Raw genomic sequence first — 17,821 nt, 5'->3', positions numbered from 1 at the left:
AGAGGCACACTCCTAAAAGTATGATGCTCCGACCGCTTATGGCAGTGACCATCACTGCTGTACTCAAGAGAATATCTAAGGCAGACTGTAAACTTGTAATACTATTGACCAAAAGCAAAATACTGTGGGTGCTGGAAATCTGAAATAAAAACAGAAAATGCTGGAGAAGCTCAGCAAGTCAGGCTGTGGAGAAAGAAACAGAGTTAACGTTTCAGGTCGAAGACCTTTCGTCGGAACTGGAAGATGTTAAAAGAGTTAAAGTTTTTGAGCAAGTACAGAGCCAGGGAAAGTGTGGGGTGGGGGGGTGGAGGAAAGAACAAAAGGGAAGGTCTGTAATAGGGTACAAGGCACGAGTGAATACATGACAAAAGGGATGATGGTGCAAGGCAATGAAGGTGGTAATGGGACAGGTTAAGAAACAAAAGATTGATCAGGAGTAGCTGACCGAAAAAATAGGAGCAGTGGTGATGATCTGAAGTTATTGAAATAAGTGAAATCTATTGATCATGAAATCGATTAAAATCTATCGACCATTCAGGTCTGTAATTATTCTTATAATTTTTATTCCTGTTTATAACCAGTTCCTTTTTCTAGGAGTCTATTTCACATAATCCCAGTTTATAACCAGTTCCTTTTGCTAGGAGTCTATTCCACATAATCCCAGTTTATAACCAGTTCCTTTTGCTAGAAGTCTATTCTACATAATCTATTATTTTGTAGGGGAAAAAAATAGTATTTCGAGCCTTATCACTGGGAAATAAGGAAGGGGGAAGAGCAGCTCCTCAAAAAGCCTGCAACTTTGGAAATAAGGATTCGTTATAAAAATTTGTTGCAAGGACAACCCATAAACATATCAGCTACAAGCTCAAAATCAGAATGTTAGTGACTTAGAAGAGCTGCTTCGGCAGAAAATGAACACCTTCTTAAATAGGATACCATGGTGCCCCCTGTGCTCCATACTAAATAATCTTAATGCTAATTTCCACATAGTGAAACCCCACAGTAATTGAGAGGAGGCAGGGAGGAAGGAGACTGCCTCAGCTACAAAGCCAATTTGGCCATGTCCATCCGTACAGGATTGTGCAGGGATGATGCACTGCCTCAGAACATAGCTAGGATGGGAGGGATCTCACTGGATATGTGAAATCCTACTGCTGTTCCGTTAAAGTGAATATTAGAATTCTTGTTAGACAAGGGTATTAAGGGTTACGGAACCAAGGCGGGTAGATAGAGTTAAGATACAGATAAGCCATGATCTAATTGGCTCGAGGGGCTGAATGGCCTACTCCTGTTTCTATGTTCCAAACACCAGGCTGATTAACCATAGCTATTAATTTGGCATTAAAGAATAAATGTAATGACTGCTGTATCTGCTATTCGGTGTGGTAAAAGGTTAAACTGAACTAATTTTCATCTCAATACATTTATTACATGTTCCTGTATGTAAAAAAAAATTAGGGAATCATTTCACGCCTCTTGTGACATTTAATGAAACAAACGATGGATGAGCTACCATCTATTTTCCAGAAACTTCCATCGCCAGCAAGCTGAACCTTCGTCATAAAAAAGGAGCCTTCCTACATTGTCATACACACAATCAATCCAATATAATTGATCACTTTAAGCAAGACTTTCAAGACCCAGAGCTTGGGGGAAGAAACACACATAAGATACAGCATGCACGGTCAGGCACAGTGTAACTAGCCCATGATGAAAAGGCTTCTGGGAAAATGTATTTAGTCAGGGCAATCGAGCCTGCTCTGGCCAATTAATTATCGCCCCGGCTCAGCCTGTCAGCGTATCAGTGTGGAAAACAATCACTGCTTGTTCCATGGCTCAAAGCTGGTTATTTATCTGAATCGAGAACATTCAAAACAATAGCAGCCTCTCTGGCAGTCAGCGGAGCCCAGTACAAATAATCTGGGAATTATTACCCCAAGAATCATTTATCTTCAACATCAGTTTGTCAGCTAATGACAACACAGAGAATTATCACAGCTTAAATGCTCCTTCACTATTGAAATCGATTGGGCAAATTAAAAATCAACACAACGCCTTCAGACACAAAACAGTATACATAATGCTCCTTGCAATTATCCATCTTCACACTGCTATCAGCAACCAGCAACTCATTTTTCGTTTAAACAAGATATTTTGGAGAATGCGTTGTGAAAAGATTTTATGAATGGCATGATTTGCAGCTAATGATTTAAAAATATCTAGGAATTTATGTACTTAAACAATTACAGTTATTTATTCACAGACTGAAAATTTGCAAAAGAAATGTTTTGCTTGGTAAATTTTTAGTAAATCTAACGACTATTAACCCAAGCGTATAACAGTGTTGTCAAATACATTAGTCACTAGCCACATGCGGCTAATTGGGAATCCAGATGTGGCTAATTGCATTTCTAATTACTAAATAAAAAATGAGTATGGGGTAGATTTTGACTTGATGATACAGTTAAAATGGGTCATAGCAAGTAGGCAGCCAGATTTACACCTCTTTCACATGGACACCATCGTTGGGCATGTGATCTCAATATTCATATTCGCACGGCAAATGCACGTGCACCTTAACCTTTTCGTGTGTTTGTTGGTAAAATGGTAAGACGAAAAGCAATGTGCAAGTGTTTTTTGATTGTTGTGAGTGCTTCACTTCCTTGGTTACTGAATGGTGAGATGTTTGTTAAGTAAATACGCACGTCATGTACACCTGTAATGTGTGGAAGGTGTTTTCTACTAAAATTAATGCATGTGACTTCCATATTTTTAAATGATTAAAGATCATAGAAGATTTTTATAATTACTTGTTAAAATGTTATTTCTCCCTACAATTGCTCATTCCCACATGGATATATATTGAGGGAAAACATTACACAAGGGATCTATCATGTGTTTCTTCCTTTCTACTCTCAATAATGTCACAAGCCGTTCACTCCCACAGAGGGTTTAACAAAAAATATTTAACATAAATATCAAAAACCGAATTGATAATGTGCACTGATCAGATGGGAATTGTTTCATCTACAGGAATTTAAAATCAATTCTCTATTTTTCACAGCCTTCGGTTGCTTATTGAAGAATAACAGGAACACAATGAAAATGTAATATTTAAAATAATAATTTATGTATAAAGTCTAAAAAGACACATTTTCAATCTTTAATGCGGGATTAAAAAAACTTCCTCTCTCTAACAGATGTAACTTCTTCCTACTGAGTGCAAATTTACTGTTTGAAAAACAACTGCTCACAATTGAGCACAGAGCACAAATGCCATAGCATACAAGGCTACGGACCAAATGCTGGAATATGGGATTAGAGTAGACAGGGCTTGATGGCCGGCGCGGACACGATGGGCCGAAGGGCCTCTATCCGTGCTGTATAACTCTATGACTCTAGGTGGCTGGCCTGATAAAGGGTTGCGCCTCTGAAATTGGATTAATGCAGATTATTGAGTCTAAGTGTTATCCTGCATCGCATTTTTAAGGAATCGGGAGCAAGTAAAGAATCCATTTTGTATTGAAACCTAAGGCTAAAAGCCTGCAGAACTTTGCTGACAATGGCAGTCATCACAGAGATCATAAACAGCCTGGTCGAGGTTAAAAAACACATTGATTACATTTAATTCTGAACTTTCTCACAAATTCATGCATGCTTCGACTCTAAGTTATCTGTAGTAGAGCCATAATAGGGTACATTCTATGCTTTGCTTAAAACTTAAGACACCAGCAGCTTCTGTTAGCCTCTTGGAGCACAGATGATAGATGTTTAAATAGACTGGAACTTCTTGATAAAGACTGGTAGAGGCTGTTGCAGAGTGTATAACTGTCATGGAATATATGTGAAGTAATACAGTTAGAAAGATATAAAAAGGTGAGATTGTAACGCGGAGTGAGAAGATGAAACATAAGGAGAAGATCTAGAAAGTTGAGCTCAACGACTGTAACGCATGATCTTCTACAAAGGACGACATCCTCGACAATGCAACACTCCTTCAGGATTGTACTATGTCATCCTAGATTATGCGGAGCTTGGAACTCACAACTTCTGACTCCTCACAAGGTTCCTACAATAAAACCCACTTGCACAATGGTCACTGACACACTATCAATTATCTCAAGAGATTGAGGTCACCTGAGAAGCAGCCAACACCTGGCACTGCAGCTCACTGTATATCAAGCACAATGCTGCCAGCCAAACTCCTGGGCGAGCCACCTGAATAAGCTCTGGTACCACTAACTACAGCCATTTCTTGTAAGCAGTCCATTAATTGTAACAGGGAATGTATTCTTACTTACTGGAAAACTACAAACACAGCCGGTAAATTTATACAAATGCAATTCTGTGGCTCATGTCTATTGAATCAATCATAGTAGGATACAGCACAGAAGGAGGCCATGGGGCCTATTGTACCTGTGTCGGCTCTTTGATAGAGCTATCCAGTTGGTCCCACTCTCCTGCTCTTTCCTCGGAGCCCTGTGAATTTTTTCCCTTCAGGTATTTATCTAATTCCCTTTTGAAAGTTATTATTGAATCTGCTTCTACCACCCCTTCAGGCAGTGCATTCCAGATCATTACAACTCGCTATGTAAAAAAATGCTTCCTCATGTCGCCTCTGGCTCTTTTGATATCACCTTAAATCTGTGTCCTCTGGTCACCGACCCTTCCACCACTGGAAACAGTTTCTCCTTATTTACTCTATCAAAACCGTTCATGATTTTGAACACCTCTATCAAATCTCCTCTTAACCTTCTCTGATCTAAGGAGAACAACCCCAGCTTCTCCAGTCTGTCTACATAACTGAAGTCTCTCATCCCTGGCACCATTCTAGTTAGTCTTCTGCACCCTCTCTAAGGCTTTGACATCCTTCCTAAAGTGTGGTGGCCAGAATTGAACTTCAGCTGAGGCCTAACCAGTGTTTTAAAGATTTAGCATAACTTCCCTGCATTTGTACTCTAATGCCTCTATTAATAAAGCCCAGGATCCCATATGCTTTTTTAACAGCCTTCTCAACTTGCCCTGCCACCTTCAAAAATTTATGTACATACACCCGCAGGGCTCTCCGTTCCTGCACCCTCTTTAAAATTGTACCATTTAGTTTATATTGCCTCTCCTCATTCTTCCTAAATGTATCTCTTCATACTTCTCAGCGTTAAATTTCATCTGCCGTGTGTCTACCCATTTCACCAGTCTGTCTATGTTCTCCTGAAGTCTGTTACTATCTTCCACATTGTTTACTACATTTCCAAGTTTTGTGTTATCTGCAAACTTTGAAATTATACCCTCTATACCCAAGTCCAGGTCATAAACATATATCAAAAAGAGCAGTGCTCCTGATACCGATCCCTGGGGAACACCACTGTATACTTCTCTCCGGTCTGAAAAACAACCGTTCACCACTACTCTTTGCTTTCTGTCCCTTAGCCAATTTTGTACTCATGCTGCCACTGTCTCTTCAATCCCATGGGCTTTAATTTTACTTACAAGTCTATTATGTGGCACTTTATCAAATGCCTTTTGAAAGTCCATACACACATCAAAGCCATCAAGAACATTAAAATAAAATCTTTTTCAAGTGTAACCACAGGAGAAAAAAGATTTCAACGAAAGAAATGTTTTCGCTAACACAAATAGGAAGGACACCACAATAACCTCTTTCTATTCCCACTGTCTCCCCCTTTTATGGTAAGGTCGCTCTTCATTGTAAGAGAGTTGCAGTTTTACTGCACTGTCTCTATTCTTGTTATTTCCCTATTTCACTGATATGTATTTCTCCATTCTGGATTTTTTTGGCTTTTATTCTGTCTGTATTCCTCATATTTCCCTCTTTTGCTCCTGTCCCTCAGTTCCTAACATCTCCCTTTTTTTACCACAGTCTCTCTATTTTCAATAGGATGGATTTTCTGCTTTGAGCGCACCCGTGGTCTAATGAGCCTGCAATTCACACTGCTGTTTCTGTTGCATCTCACGGGATCAGGATTAATCATGTATCCACTGTGAGCTCCAGACCATGCATTGGGCAACCACCAGGAGATCACAATATGGGAGATAAGATATCCTGTACTAATTAAAGAGCTGCAGCAACCATTTAAGGGGAAGTGACATTTAAAGATTAAGTGGCCATTGGCAGACAAAAATAAAATCGAGGAGGGAGTTCCAGGATTTTGACCCAGCGATGATGAAGGAATGTCGATATATTTCCAAGTCGGGATGGTGTGTGACTTGGAGGGGAACGTGCAGATGGTGGTGTTCCAATGTGCCTGCTGCTCTTGTCCTTCTAGGTGGTAGAGGTCGCGGGTTTGGGAGGTGTTGTCGAAGAAGCCTTGGCGAGTTGCTGCAGTGCATCCTGTAGATGGTACACACTGCAACCACAGTGCGCCGGTGGTGGAGGAAGTGAATGTTTAGGATGGTGGATGGGGTGCCAATCAACCTGGCTGCTTTGTCCTGGATGGTGTCGAGCTTCTTGAGTGTTGTTGGAGCTGCACTCATCCAGGCAAGTGGAGAGTATTCCAACACACTCCTGACTTGTGCCTTGTAGATGGTGGAAAGGCTTTGGGGAGTCAGGAGGTGAGTCACTCGCCACAGAATACCCAGATTCTGACCTGCTCTTGTAGCCACAGTATTTAAATGGCTGCTCCAGTTAAGTTTCTGGTCAATGGTGATCCCCAGGATGTTGATGGTGGGGGATTCAGCGATGGTAATGCCGTTGAATGTCAAGGGTAGGTGGTTAGACTCTCTCTTGTTGGAGATGGTCATTGCCTGGCACTTGTCCTGCGCAAATGTTACTTGCCACTTATGAGCCCAAGCCTGGATATTGTCCAGGTCTTGTTGCATGCGGGCTCGGACTGCTTCATTATCTGAGGGGTTGCCAATGGAACTGAACACTGTGCAATCATCAGCGAACATCCCCATTTCTGACCTTATGACGGAGGGATGGTCATTGATGAAGCAGCTGAAGATGGTTGGGCCTAGGACACTGCCCTGAGGAACTCCTGCAGCAATGTCCCGGGGCTGAGATGATTAGCCTCCAACAACCACTACCATCTTCCTTTGTGCTAGGTATGACTCCAGCCACTGGAGAGTTTTCCCCCGATTCCCATTTACTTCAATTTTACTAGGGCTCCTTGGTGCCACATTCGGTCAAATGCTGCCTTGATGTCAAGGGCAGTCACTCTCACCTCACCTTTGGAATTCAGCTCTTTAGTCCATGTTTGGACCAAGGCTGTAATGAGGACTGTAGCCAAGTGGTCCTGGCGGAACTCAAACTGAGCGTCGGTGAGCAGGTTATTGGTGAGTAAGTGCCGCTTGATAGCACTGTCGATGACACCTTCCATCACTTTGCTGATGATTGAGAGTAGACTGATGGGGCGGTAATTGGCCGGATTGGATTTGTCCTGCTTTTTGTGGACAGGACATACCTGGGCAATTTTCCACATTGTCGGGTAGATGCCAGTGTTGTAGCTGTACTGGAACAGCTTGGATAAAGGCACAGCTAGTTCTGGAGCACAAGGCTTCAGCACTACAGCCGGGATGTTGTCGGGGCCCATAGCCTTTGCTGTATCCAGTGCACTCAACCATTTCTTGATATCGCATGGAGTGAATCGAATTGGCTGAAGACTGGCTTCTGTGATGGTGGGGATATCGGGAGGAGGCCAAGATGGATCATCCACTCGACACTTCTGGCTGAAGATGGTTGCAAAGGCTTCAGCCTTGTCTTTTGCACTCATGTAGCAGAGTGGAGGTGCTGCTGCATGAGATGCGTGCGAAGGGGGTTGCTCCATTTGGCACTCCAGGGCACCCTCCCCAGAGGCCAGCAGTGTCGCACTTGGCAGGACGTGGTGGCCAGGCGCAGCGCCAATGGAGCCAAAATTCCACGGCTCCTCTGGCACACTCCCACTGTAACTCTGGCGGAAGTGCACCGGAGGGGCTGAAAATGAGCCTGGGTAAATTTGGCCCCAGCCTTATATTGGGCCGTGTGAGGGGCTTTACATCTACCTGCCCCCTTACTAGTTCAGTGGCATAAGAGAGGCAGGGTCAGGGCCAGAGAAGCCCAATACTAGGCGTTCCCATGTCCCTATCTCTCAGTGGGTCCTGGCGTTTCATCAGCAGCATTACCTGACCACCAAAGAGTGGAAGTGGGCTCACCTGGAGGTTCCGGGTGGGATTGTGGTCTGGATCCTCAAAGAAAAATTGAGATTTAAAAAAAAAAATTACGAAAGGGGCTGCTGGCGGCACATTTAGGTTATTTCTCAGGCGAGGGGAACCTGGCACTCCGGAACTAGCATGTTGGGGTTAGCAGGCGCCTTAGATGCTCCACTAGTGATGTGTTAATCAGGGGGTCTCCCTCTGACCCCATGAACTTTGGCAGGGTCAATGGCAGAGGTCCCAGGCAGGTGCACTGTGGCACTTACTTTGGGCCGTGTTCCCTATGCATTTTCAGTCCCAATGTTTCCCCTGTGCTACCATCATTTTGTCATTCCCAAAATCTCTCTCTCTCTCATATCAATATGCTATTCCCGGTGTCTCTCTCTTTTGCCACTTTTTCTCCATGTTCACACTGTCTCTCTTTGATTTCCATGTGTCTCTCCATTCCAACATCTGCCTCTTTTACTGTAAAGTCTCGCTCCATTCCCATTGTCTCTCTCCGTTTCCAGTGACTTTCTCCATCCCCAGTGTCTCCCTCTTCAAGTGTGACAAGACAGAAAGAACACAGCAAACTTTGCACTGCCCCACACATTGCATCGAGTGCATCACAAACTTCACCAGTGGCAAATAAGACAGAATTCCATGACCTGAGCCTGCCCAGAAACACACATGAATGAAGCCCCATTGGCAAACTGAGATGGAAACTCCCTTCTGACCAGGAACGCTCAACTTCACACAAGCAATCACATTTGAAGCACAAAGATGTCCGAAAGACTTGCATATTCCGGGGGAATTCAAACTGGCACAAACCAAAAACATAACAGAATTTTTTTTTCTGGTTTGAAGAAAAATGTAATAAATTACATCTGTGACAAAAAATACCTGTGTGGCATTTGCATTATGTGGAGGAAAGACCTTGATCATCAATTGACAATCTGTTACAGCTACAGAAGAAAAGAGGATATATGTCATCATAGACAATGTCCATCAAACAGGCAGATATTACTGGGTAAAGCAAAAGCAACATGTCACATAGAATCATAGAATCTTACAGCAGGAGGCCATTCAGCCCGTCATGCCTGTGCCGGCTCTTTGAAAGAGCTGTCCAATTTAGTCCCACACCCCAGCTTTTTCCCCACGACCCTGCAAATTAGTCCTCTTCAAGTACATGTCCAATTGCCTTTTGAAAGTTCCTATGGAATCTGCTTCCACCTTTCAGGTAGTGCATTCCAGATCTTAACAACTTAAAAAAATTATCTTCATTTCCCCTCTAGTTCTTTTGCTGATTATTTTAAATCTGTGACCGTTGGTTACCGACTCACTTGCCAGAGGAAACAGTTTCTCCCTATTTGCTCTATCAAAACCCCTCATAATTTTGAATACCTCTATTAGGTCTCCCCTTAACCTTGCCTACTGTAAGGAGAACAATCCCTGCTTCTCCAATCTCTCTACATAACTGAAGTCCCTCATCCCTGGTATCATCCTGATAAACCTCCTCTGTACCCTCTTCCAAGGCCTTGACATCCTTCCTAAAGTGTGGTGCCCAGAATTGTACATAATACTCCAGCTGAGGCCTAACCAATGATTTGTAAAGGTTTAGCATGGCTTCCTTGTTTTTGTATTCAATGCCCCTATTTACAAAGCCAAATATCCCATATGCTTTCTTAACCGCCTTATCAACTTACCCTATCATCCTCAAAGATTTGTGAAACTGCAACCCCAGGTCTCTCTGCTCTTGCACCCCCCGCAAAATAGTACCATTAGATTATATTGCCTGTCCATGTTGTTCCTCCCAAAGTGCATCATTTCACACTTATCCCATTAAATTGCATCTGCCATGTGTCTGCCCATTTCACCAGTCTCTCTACATCCTCCTGAAGTCTGCAACTATCCTCCTCACTATTTACTATGTTACCAAGTTTTGTATCATCCGCAAACTTTGAAATTGTACTCCCTATACCCAAGTCCAAATCATTTATATAGAACAAGAAAAGCAATGGAATTAATAATGACCCCTGGGAGACCCCACTGCATACTTCGCTCCAGTCAGAAAAACATCAGTTCGCCACTACTCTCTGCCTCCTATCCCTTAGCCAATTACGTACCCAAGTTACTAGCATCCCTTTAATCCCATGTGTTTCTATTTTCCGAATGAGTCGGTTATGTGGTACTTTATCAAATGCCTTTTGAAAGTCCATATATACGTCTATTGCACTACCTTCATCAGCCCTCTCAGTTACTTCATCAAAGGGCTCAATCAGGTTAGTCAGACATGATTTGCCTTTAACAATTCCATGTTGACTGTCCCTTATTAACCCATGCTTCCCCAAGTGAGAATTAATTTTGTCCTTGACAATAGTCTCTAGTAGTTTTCCCATCACTGACGTTAGGTTGACTGGCCTGTAGTTACCAAGTTTAACCTTCTTTCCTTTTTTGAATAGGGATGTAACATTTGCAATCCTCCAGTCCTCAGGCACCACTCCCATATCCAAGGAGGATTGAAAGATTGTCGTTAGAGCTTCTGATATCTCCATCATTGCTTCCCTCAACAACCTCGGATGCATCCCATCTGGACCGGGTGACTTGTTAACTTTGAGTGATGTCAACCTATTTAGCACCTCCTGCCTATCTATTTTTATCCAATATCCCTACTCCCTCCTCCTCTACTGCCACATTAACTTTATCTTCTTCCTTTGTGAAGACAGGTGCAAAGTAGTCATTCAGTACCTCAGTCATGCCCTCTATCTCCACAAGAAGATTTCCTTTTTTGTCCCTAATCGGTCCCAACATTCCTTTAACTATCCTTTTACTTTTTATATGTTTATAAAAGATTTTTCGGTTCCCTTTTATGTTACCCGCTAATCTTTTCTCATATTCTCTCTTTGCCCTTCATATATCCTTTTTCAATTTCCCCCTGCACTGTTTTTTATAGGGTATTAGGTAATTGAAGTTCCATACTATTACTGCTCTATTATTTTTACATTTCTCTGAAATTTGCCTACAGATTTGTTCCTTTATCTCCATCTCACTATTTGGGGGTCTACAGTAAGCACCCCGCAATGTAACAGCTCCTTTTCTGTTCCTTGACTTTAATCAAATAGATTAGTCTTTGAACCCTTTAGTATATAGTTCCTCTGTAGACCTGTATTATTATCTTTGATTAATACTGCTCCCTCCCTCTTTTCTTTTTCCCTTCCATATCCCTCCTGAATACATTGTAGCCAGGAATGTTTAGTTCTCATTCCTGCTAAGCCAGGTCTCTGTTATAGCCACTATATCATAACCCCACGTGGCAACTTGTGCCTGCAGCTCATCAACCTTATTTGTAACACTCCTTGCATCAACACACATGCATTTCAAGACCACGCTGGTCGGCTTTGCTTTCTTCCTCCATCTGATTCCTGTTCTTTCTACACTATTCTTTATTCCGTTGCTGTTTGCCCCTCCTAGCTTTCTATGCACCTTGTCTCCCTCTCTGCTGCTACGTCCTGGTTCCCCTCCCCCTGCCAAATTAGTTTAAACCCTCCCACAGCACTAGTTAACCTCCCCGTGAGGATATCTGGCCACCAGTTGGATTAATCTCGTCCAATTGATGCAGGTGACATCATCCCATCAAAGTAAACCTGCAGGAAACTGAGGTTGAGAGTATGGGTAAGAAATCTGGGTGACGGATTTGGATCTTGAATGTCATCCAATTTTGAAAGTTCCCAAAAGAAATAATGCAGATATATATTTTTGCCTATACAGAAGCAAGAGAGGTAGCTCTTCAGAAGGTATTTAGTGTATTCAATACAGGCAGAAAGGTTGCTGATGGAGTATTAGTTTCTTAGTATGTGATGGGGGGCAAATGATGACTTTCAAAAACATCCAACACATTCTGTGATGCCCACATCAGCAACTAAAGTAACCCAGTGAAAAACCAATTGTTATCTCGCCCTCTGAGCAATGCCAGCAGGAGGAATCGCTTCATTACGGTATAATAAAGTGTCTGCTCCCAGTGATACTTGTAGACTGAATGTCATTTGCAGCTAAATCCTATCTCCAGTAGCTCTCTGAAAACTTAACAATATTTAATTTTCTCATTTGACATGACGAGATGTTGCGAGCTTTCTGCTGATTTTCAATACTGCACGAAGCTATAGTGATAAGACTAATAGCATTTTACAAAAACAATGATTTTAGGGGATTTTCTTTTCCTGTTGGTGAGGGAAGACAGCACATACATAAAAGCTGCTTATGAAAATGTTGTATATGCATTGTGTGCCCTGAAGGGCACCTTAATAGCTTTGGTTACGAATTCCGCAGAAGCTGACATAGAAGAACGGCAGAAAATAACAGTACAACCGATCTGCCAGATTGATGTAGCCATGGTCCTAAGATGCCCTTCCACTGCCACATCCCTTCACAGAAATAGAGCTACAATTTGTACTGTTCACCTTGTCAACGAGATGTCTTTTTTTTTGAATGAACAAGCTCTGAAATGGCGCCATGATGATTCACAAATGCAATTTAACAATATTCAAAATGCAGATATTCTTGGTTTTCAGACTGAGACCTCAATGCTGGGTCAAGTTGTGTTAAAGAACAAAAAAAAAATGTAGATGCGGAAGAAAAGAACTCAGTTGTTACAGAGCTCGTATTTCTTTTGATCTTCAAACTGCACTTTCACATTCAGCTCTACAACTTTGTCTCAAAATTCAAGGAAAATAATGTGTAATTTCACACTGAATTTTAACACTTCCATACAGGAATTAATTCTTTCAATACATTCACACAAAGAATCTTAATACCAGTTTTCTACTAATTGCACAAGCTGGAACACACCTTGGGAAGGTTTGTCAAAAGTTTCTGGATTAGTAATGGTTTTAATGTTACCCTGACTGGGATCTCATTACAAGTCTGATTTTGTGAATTTTAAAATAGATGCGTTGGTAAGTTTCTGATTATAGGCGATTCTGTGTTAGACAGTTATAAAAGGAAAGATAAACATTCTGACAAGGTACAAGGTTTGCGCTAGGTGTTGTCATGTTGGCCTAAGGGGAAATGAAAAGCTGAGGAAAAGATAGACTATTCTTCTTTACAACGCTGAAATAGTTACTGACATGCCTCTCGCAACATCACCTATTGCACTGTGCAGAGTGCCTCTAAAGCATGTCAGTGACATTTAACAACAAAAAAAGCCTCTACTTCCAGATATCTGAAAAGCTACATTGAAGGAGTTACAGCTATGGGGAAAAATAGAGGAACAAAAAGGTCTTTAAAATGGCCACACCCCCACCACCCGCCATTTCCACACTAGTTTTCTCGTACCTTTTTCTTGTTTGCAGGGCAAATGTAGAAATTGGTGATTATGCTGTTGGTGCCAGACTGCAGGTTCAGTTTTACATAGGCGGTTCCATAATCTGATGACCTGCCAACAAGAAATAGGAAACAATGGGTGATTAACGGAGATATTATTGTATGTGGGCTTGTAAAACTTCTGCTACTGCATATAAAGACATTGCCTGGAATGGCAATTTTACACACAATGAATGACCTTACTGCACCACAGTTCAGCCTAGAACTAATGAATTATAGGATCTGGCAGGGCAAGGGAGATGGTGCTGATTTCCTGCCAGGGTGCTTCAGGACCACTCCTTACAAGTACTACTTAAAAAAACAGCAACAACAACAACTTACGTCCTTTTAGCCCCTTTATTACAGAAAAATGTCCCAAGGCGCTACACAAAGGCATGAGGAAAACAGAGTGTGAGCAAAATGATGTGATATTAGGACAGGTGACCAAAAGCTTGGTTAGAGAGTTGGGTTTTAAGGAGGGTCTTAAAGGAGGTGAGGGAGCTGGAGAGGCAGAGGCTTTAGGGTTGGTAATTCCAGAGCATGGGGCTAGGCAGCTGAAAGCATGGCCACCAATAGGGGAGAGGGGAACAAGAGGCCAAAGTCAATGGAATCAAGGGTCTGGCGGGGGGGGGGGGGGGGGGGGGCGGAGGGGTTCTAGGGCTGGAGGAGATTACCGAGATATGGAGGGGTAAGGCCATTGAGAGATTTAAACACAAGGGTGAGAATTTTAAATCTGAATCATTGAGGTACCAGGAACCAATTTAGGTCAGTGAGGACAGAGGACTTGATGTGGGCTAGGATACGGGCAGCAGAGGTTTAGATGAGATGAAGTTTACAGGGCAGAGGATAGGAGGCCAGCCAGGAGAACATTGGAGTAATTGATTCTGGAGATGACAAATGCACAAATAAGTGGTAGATGGGCTGAGGTACAAGCAGAGGTGGGCAATGTTACAGAGGTGGAAGTTGGCAGTCTTTTTGATAGTCGAAAATTCAGCTCTGGGTCAACAGGATGCTGAGGCTACGAACTGTCTGGTTCTGAGACAAAAGCTAGGGAGGAGAATGGAGTTAGTAGTAAGGGTACAGAGTTTGTGAAAGGGGCTGAAGGCAATGGCTTATGGTCTTCCCAATGTTTAGTTGGAGGAAATTACCCCTCATCCAAGAATGGATATCTGACAGCACATAGGCAGTGGAGGGGTCAAGGGGTCAAGAGATTTGTCCCTTTAATATAACAGTTTTGTGAATTCCTGACGACAGAGTACTATTACACATCAGTGTTTCTTCTATCCAAGCACTTATTGAAGTGCTAGCAAAGGAAATTGAAAAGCATCACTGAAAAGAAAGAACTTGCATTTATATAGTGTCTTTCACATCTTCAGGACATCCCAAGGCAATTCAGAGCCACTGGGAATAATTGTGACGAATAAAGTGGATAATTTGCAAAAATGTCCGCACCTTACATTAACATTTCAATATATACTTCGACAGAAATGTCAGTTAGAACTCATGAAAGAAACAATCTTAATTTGCTGTGTACATGCTCTATTGTAACTGTAGCTTTCTGGCACTGTACTTGTACAAGGAAGGTTACAGGATGTTATATTCTGGGCCACAATAAATTCAACTCACAAATACTCGGTCTCTAAACAAAAAAAGACATTTTGTGTGAAAAGCAAACTGTACACTATATTACAGAACATACCAAGAAACTTACTCCTACTGTGTAACCTACAGAAAACCTGGGACAAAGTGAAACTAAACACTATCCTCAACAGCTCCAGACAAATCTGACTCCAACCAATCATTCTGGTTCCCAGGAAAAAACTTAAGTCACTTTTATAGAGAAACCCTTTTGAATGGAAAGAATAAGGCAATCACGAAGTGGCCATTTCTCCACTGGCTCATTTAGCATAATTTAGTATAATGTCTTCTTCAAATATCACAGTAGTGATGTACTTGAATCTGCAAAGTCGTCCCAGACAAAACTTAAGCCACTTCTATATTGGTGGTGTTTTAGTTTGGTTCCAGGAGTGATATCCGTATGCTGGCTCCTGGCATTCATGCTACTTATTATATCTGGCTCACTTATTCTGGCAGCAGACTGGTAAACTATTTCTCAAGGGTATACAAGTCTGATGTTGGGATCTGAATTTAAAACCATGCCAGTTAGAAACAGTTTTAAACAGCCTGGAAAGTGCTACACTGTTCTGTGTTACCTTATAGCACAGGTCAAGATTGCAACTGGTGCCAAACTGACCTTGTGCAAATTTCTCACAGGCCCTTGTGCCTTCCAGATTCATAGTCATAAATAATAATAAGCGTTGAAAACAACCTGAGAGCATGATATTTTTCATATCTTCTATAAGGCAGTGACATATGTATTTTGCAATTTATTTATTTCTACAAATGTACAACATACTTTGAATTAACTGACCTTCAATTAAGTCAAAATACTGCATGAAACAATTTTACATCTCAGTTAGTGACTTATGATCAGCCAGAATCTCCATTGTCCGAATTAATGGTTTGTTTCCCAAGCAAGTCAGATAACTGAGAATGTAGCTTGCAGATGATAAAGATCTTAAAGCAAAATTGACCGCAAAGTTCTTCAGCTATTGAGATTATTTCGGAGAATGGAACCTTTCCCCCGCCTCCATGGACATGGGACACAGGAATGTACAGGGCTGGTAAAAACAGTCCATTTGACTCGCCTCAGTCAGAGTTCAAAGAGGATATACTGTTGTCTCATACATCCCTCAAATGATTTTCTCGGCAAATGCCTGTCCAACACCCTCTTAAAATTACTGATGTTATCAGCTTCCCTGGCCCATCCATTCCAAACATACATCACCTTCTGTGTGAAAGACTTATAACTGATTTATTCAGTCATCTTCCTTCCTTTGCTCTTATTCCATGCAGTCTCACTGTCATTCTCAAGGCCAGGCTCAACAGTTTCTCAGGTTGAACTTGCGGATACCCTTAAGAATCTTGAATATCTCAATAAGATCCCTGTTCAGTCTCCTCTTCTCTAGTGTAAACAAACTCAGTCTCTCCTTGCAGCTTAGATGCCCGGTGCCAGGGGTCAGAAGAACAGCCTTTTGCTGCACCATTTGCAATGCCATGGTGTCCTGCCAATAACATGGTGACCAGAACATCACATGGAGATAACCGATGGCCTTATCCCAGTGGCAGGCTTGCATACCCATGAAAAACTGAGTCCACACGTCTGCCATCAGAATAAGGAAGCTAGTAGTGTAAATGGTAGGAGCCATCTTGTGGACATCGACCTCCTGAGTTAATCGGGGACAGCCAGCATGGTGTTGCTAAAGACAAGTCATGTTTGACAAATTTAATAGGCCTTGAATTTCTGCTAGGGTTCTCCCAATCTCCTGCTATAACTTCAGCTGGAGAAACTGCATAAACAGCCCTTTTCACCCATTAACGCTATTTCTGTACTCTCCTGCTGAAGTGGCAGCTGGAGATCAGGAAAACTACTGCAGATATTGAGGGCCATTGAGGTGTTTAATCTCAGGAGTCAGTGCGGAGTCCACTTTATTTTTTAGTATGTATAGATGATTTAGTCTTGAGCACAATCTCAAAATATGCTGACAGGGCAAAAGTAGGGGGCTTGTTAAACAGTGAGGAAGACGTGGACAGTTTAGTGGAAAGGGCAGATAGGTGGCGGATGCAATTTAATGTGGATAAGTGTGAGGTAATACATTTGGGAGGAAAAACAAGGAATGGAAATTGTTATGCATTCAGGACTGCCATAGATTCCTTCCCAGGCTCAGTGGTATCAGTCACTCCTATAAGTAGTCTAAGCATCTTGGTTTTTTGGGAGTTGGCTCACACGGACCTATATTTACATGTATGATAACAGGACCCGGGGAAGGGGAAAGGGGGGGGGTAACAATGGAACACCATTGTGACCTGAACCATTATCCATGCCCTTTGCACGTATATTTCTTCAGTCTCTCCGGAGTTAACAGTAGGTGAGGCTTGGCTTGGCTTGAATCATTAAGCTGCTTTATTCCACCATAAGATGATCATATAGAGCAATAGTTATGATTAGGTTCACTTAGTTCAATTGACACAACTTATCTTTGTGTAACAACATAGAAATAACGAACAGCTATCCCACTTCAGTGGGTCATCTTGACTGACTTAAAAAATCCAACTCCTCTGCATTCTGCCTTTCTGCCTCAGCAACCTCTTCGTTGCAAAAGTTCGTCTGCCTTTTAGGTTTCTGTCCCTTTTCTTATCCCCACTTCACAGACAGACCAAGGTCAAAAGGTTTTCCAACACAGTGGATGACAGGCGTTAACCACCCTTTACTTGG

The 17,821-nt window shown here is 42.1% G+C and overlaps 1 protein-coding gene across 2 annotated transcripts in view; it reads right to left on the bottom strand.

Annotated features, from left to right (window-relative positions):
• The window catches only part of sorcs2 (sortilin-related VPS10 domain containing receptor 2), a 598,225-nt gene that overhangs the window by 387,556 nt on the left and 192,848 nt on the right, over nucleotides 1–17,821 (bottom strand). For both annotated transcript variants that reach the window (XM_067991267.1, XM_067991275.1), the window contains exon 3: nucleotides 13,459–13,558. In XM_067991267.1, coding sequence (XP_067847368.1) covers nucleotides 13,459–13,558 — 100 coding nt within the window. The remainder of the gene's footprint in view (nucleotides 1–13,458; nucleotides 13,559–17,821) is intronic.

Source organism: Heptranchias perlo, chromosome 1 (assembly GCF_035084215.1).
Source record: "Heptranchias perlo isolate sHepPer1 chromosome 1, sHepPer1.hap1, whole genome shotgun sequence".
Lineage (NCBI taxonomy): Eukaryota > Metazoa > Chordata > Chondrichthyes > Hexanchiformes > Hexanchidae > Heptranchias > Heptranchias perlo.
This window is presented reverse-complemented; position numbering and strand designations above follow the sequence as displayed.